At 37.3% G+C, this 3,449-nt stretch overlaps 1 protein-coding gene across 1 annotated transcript; it reads right to left on the bottom strand.

Annotated features, from left to right (window-relative positions):
• Nucleotides 1-530: 530 nt before the first annotated feature.
• On the bottom strand, nt 531-1,215 carry LOC149569034 (putative pentatricopeptide repeat-containing protein At3g13770, mitochondrial). Its single transcript, XM_089816823.1, has 2 exons — nt 1,038-1,215; nt 531-754 (listed from the first exon to the last, which is right to left on the bottom strand). Exons 1-2 carry the CDS (start codon nt 1,213-1,215, stop codon nt 531-533), a joined length of 402 nt encoding a protein of 133 aa, XP_089672949.1.
• Nucleotides 1,216-3,449: the final 2,234 nt, after the last annotated feature.

Raw genomic sequence — 3,449 nt, 5'->3', positions numbered from 1 at the left:
ATGATGCATTATGTCAAACAACTTGAATGTGTCTTCTGTATACTCCCACATTTTCCATACACATCTATTAGGGAAATCATGATGATCTCAAAAAAGCATCTGCTATCGATTATTTTTGATGTATCTCTATCCCCTATTCCAAAGCTCCAAGCTTGCCACGTGTGGAGAGAATATTGGCAAACGTTGAGGTGTCTGGCTTGACACCTACAAATTGCATTTTCTTAAACATCCCCAATATTTTATTAGCAAGTCCATTCTAGGTATATCCATCTATCATCACATTCCATAAGTCACATTATATTGAGGCATATTGTCAAACATTTTGTATCCATTATGCATGCATCCACATTTTACATACATGTCTATTAGAGATGTGACAACTACAACATTTGATAGAACCCATCTTTTATTATTTTTTGATGTATTTCCAAACCTTTCTCAAGAGCTCCAAGTTTGGCACAAGCTGGGAGGATACTGACAAACATTGATGTGTCTGGTTTTACACCCAATAATTGCATTTTATTAAAAAACTAAAAGCCTTGCTCTATAACAAGCCCATTTTGTACATACCCTACAATCATTGCATTTGAGGAGATCACATCCCATTTAGGCAGCTTGTGAAACAACTCATTGGCTTTCTGTATACTACCACATTTTGCATACATGTCAATTAGTGCAGTCAGAACCACGTTTGATAAAAATAAACTTTCAATTATCTTTTGATGGTTTCTTACCTTGTACCAAATCTCACATGCTGACATAAGCCAGTAGAATGCTAACAGATCTTGACAAGTCTGACTTTATACCTACAAATTGTATTTTCCTTAAAAACTCCAAGGCTTTATCCACAAATCCATTTTGCACATATCCAACAATGATTATAGTCCACAAGGCAACATCTGGTTTAGAAATTCTGTCTAACAATTGAACTACCTTTTGCATGCTATGACATTCCACATACATATCTACTAGGCTAGTTAAAACTACATCATCTAACAAAAGGTTGCATTCAATAATTCTCTAGTGGTTTCTCATACCTTGTTCCAGATCTCCCATTTTGGCAGAAATGGGAAGGATGTTGGCAAAAGTTTCTGAGCCTGGTTCAATGCATGCCAATTCCATTTTCTTGAATGTCTCCAATGCTTCTTCACAATACCCATTTTGCACATACCCAGATATTATTGCAGTCCATGAAACTACATTCTGCTGAGGCATCTCCAAAAATCTTCAAGGCCATGTCAAGAACACCATTCTGCACACATGTGGTAACCATAGTAGTCCATGAGGCCACACCTCAATTTGGAACATTATGAGAAAGCCTCAAAGCCTCATCAAGAAAACCATTCTATGCATATCCCATAATCAGCGTAGTACATGAGGCCACGTCTATGCTATGCATTTTGTCAAACAACTAGTGCACCTTCTCCATTCTTTCACATTTAGCTTACACATCTACCAGGGTATTCATCATATTAAGTTCACATTGAAACCCACATCTAACAATTTTCCCACGGATCTACAGACTGTGTTTTATAGATGCCAAGTTGGCACATACATGGATAACGGTGGAGAAAGTGAAGTTATCAGACTAAAAAGCTACTTGTTACTGCATTTGGTTAAACAACTGCAATGTCTCTTGAGGAAAGCCATGACTTCTGTAAGATAAAATTACCACATTCTATGAGAGAATGTCAGGTTCAGTCAAGTGGTCGAATACTTTTCGAGCACCCGCCAAATTTATGCCCTTGTCATACATGTTAATAAGCTTAATCTGTAGAAGTTTTTGTCGTGCAAATGTAGGCTTTCTACCATTGATGCGAGAGTAAATTTGCTTACCCTTTCAAAGGGAATTTGATGACACTGCATGATTGACATCTAAATAGACGGTGTCTTGTATAGACAGCCACATCACCTATGATAATAGATTCTACTATTGTGTTGTCCTTTGAAAATACTCCAAGTGTGTCAATTTTTGAGTCGTCACGAATCTATCTACACACTTTTCTAGGTCAATTCCATTTGCAAAAAATGTTTTCTGTCAATGTTTCCAGTCAGCGAATCCAAGTAGCCTACTTTGACTATTCGCCAAATGCATCTTGTTATTCATCATGAGCCCAAATCACATATCCATAATCTCCTCATAACAGAGAACTAATGCCTCAGTTTTCATCATCCCAAGTGTCAGTTTACCCAGTTTTCAAAGCAAAATATGAACCCAATTTAGTGTTTGCTGACATGTTGTCTTGTAGGAAGTTCTAAGAGGTCAACCTTGACAGGGAATATCTTTTGACCCCGAATTCATCATGAGAGAAGATTCAACAAGGTTTAAGTGTGTGGAATAGAGAATCGATGTGCCAATTTTTAGAGTTTTGTCAGGTGTTTGGGTTAGTTTGTAAGGCCAATCAACAAACCTCCTGGCACAAAAGTGACAATTTGCAGATCAATGTTAGAATGAGTTTTAAATGATCAATCAATGCTTGAATCTGAGTTTAATCAGTATCTGATTGATCAATAGGTTACTTGGCAATGTCAGTTGTCCGAAAATGAATTTTTTTTTAGCTGGACCCACTCTGGGCTTGACTAATTCTTGTAGATTGACTTGACATTGTGGATTGAAATTTTGATAAGTATTATAATGGTTTCTTTTAAGCATTGCAATTATTTGAACTGATATGTAACTTTGTCTAAAATATGCACGTGTGCTGAATTTACACAAAGTTTACATTATTGCACATCATTGGAGAAGGTAAAATATGATGAGGTTTTGGTTGATAAAGAGCAGATGGTTGGTATGAAAGAAAATGAGGAATCAAATTGCAAACATTAAATGTGAAAGAACCATGTTAAGATAAGGGAAATGTTGCTAAAAGGGAATGGCCAATGCCTACACAAGGCAAAATGGCAGAGATATGAAGGCCTACAATCCTTGGCCATTTGTGACACAAGATAAGCTCTGAGAAGGCAATGTCTATTTTCCCTTTCATTTGATAGCCCATAAATTAATGAAGGTTGATGAAGATGAGCAGAGGATATTGGGAATCTATGAGGTCTGTTGAGTGTTTAAAAGGAGCCATGTGAGTTGGGAGTCAAACCACTAGTCAAACACAAAGAAAGCCACCAAAGACATCAGAGGAGGAGCAACCTGCAGAAAGGAAGACACCATATGTGAGTCTTAAACAAGGAAGTAGATTATATAGCATAGCAAACCACAACAATAAGAAAGAATCTACGTCATATGTAGGAGTCAGCGCTAGTCAAGGAAGCAGCAAGGTATAAAGATAGAAAGAAACATAGACATCTAGAAGACAGTAAACTAGCAGTGGCATAGACAAAACAATGAATAGAAGATGCAAAGTAAAGTAGCGCCAAAAAGGAAAAGAAAAAGGAGAGCTCCACGCCATGTTGAAGCAGCTCCACACATGAACAGATGCCCCAGTCATAATGGGTGC

The sequence above is a fragment of the Cupressus sempervirens genome, chromosome 3, assembly GCF_028749045.1.
Source record: "Cupressus sempervirens isolate cs-2001-9-10 chromosome 3, ASM2874904v1, whole genome shotgun sequence".
Lineage (NCBI taxonomy): Eukaryota > Viridiplantae > Streptophyta > Pinopsida > Cupressales > Cupressaceae > Cupressus > Cupressus sempervirens.
Note: the sequence above shows the minus strand (reverse complement) of the source record. Positions and strands in the feature narration are given on the sequence as shown.

Bases quoted from the DNA above. Each gene is read 5' to 3' on its own strand.
- LOC149569034 (XM_089816823.1), bottom strand. From the start codon at position 1,215: ATGCCTCAGCAGAATGTAGTTTCATGGACTGCAATAATATCTGGGTAT. The intron at 755-1,037 runs GTATGAGAAACC...GGCTTATGTCAG, and splicing joins AATGGGAGATCTGGAACAAG to CATGTGAGATTTGGTACAAG.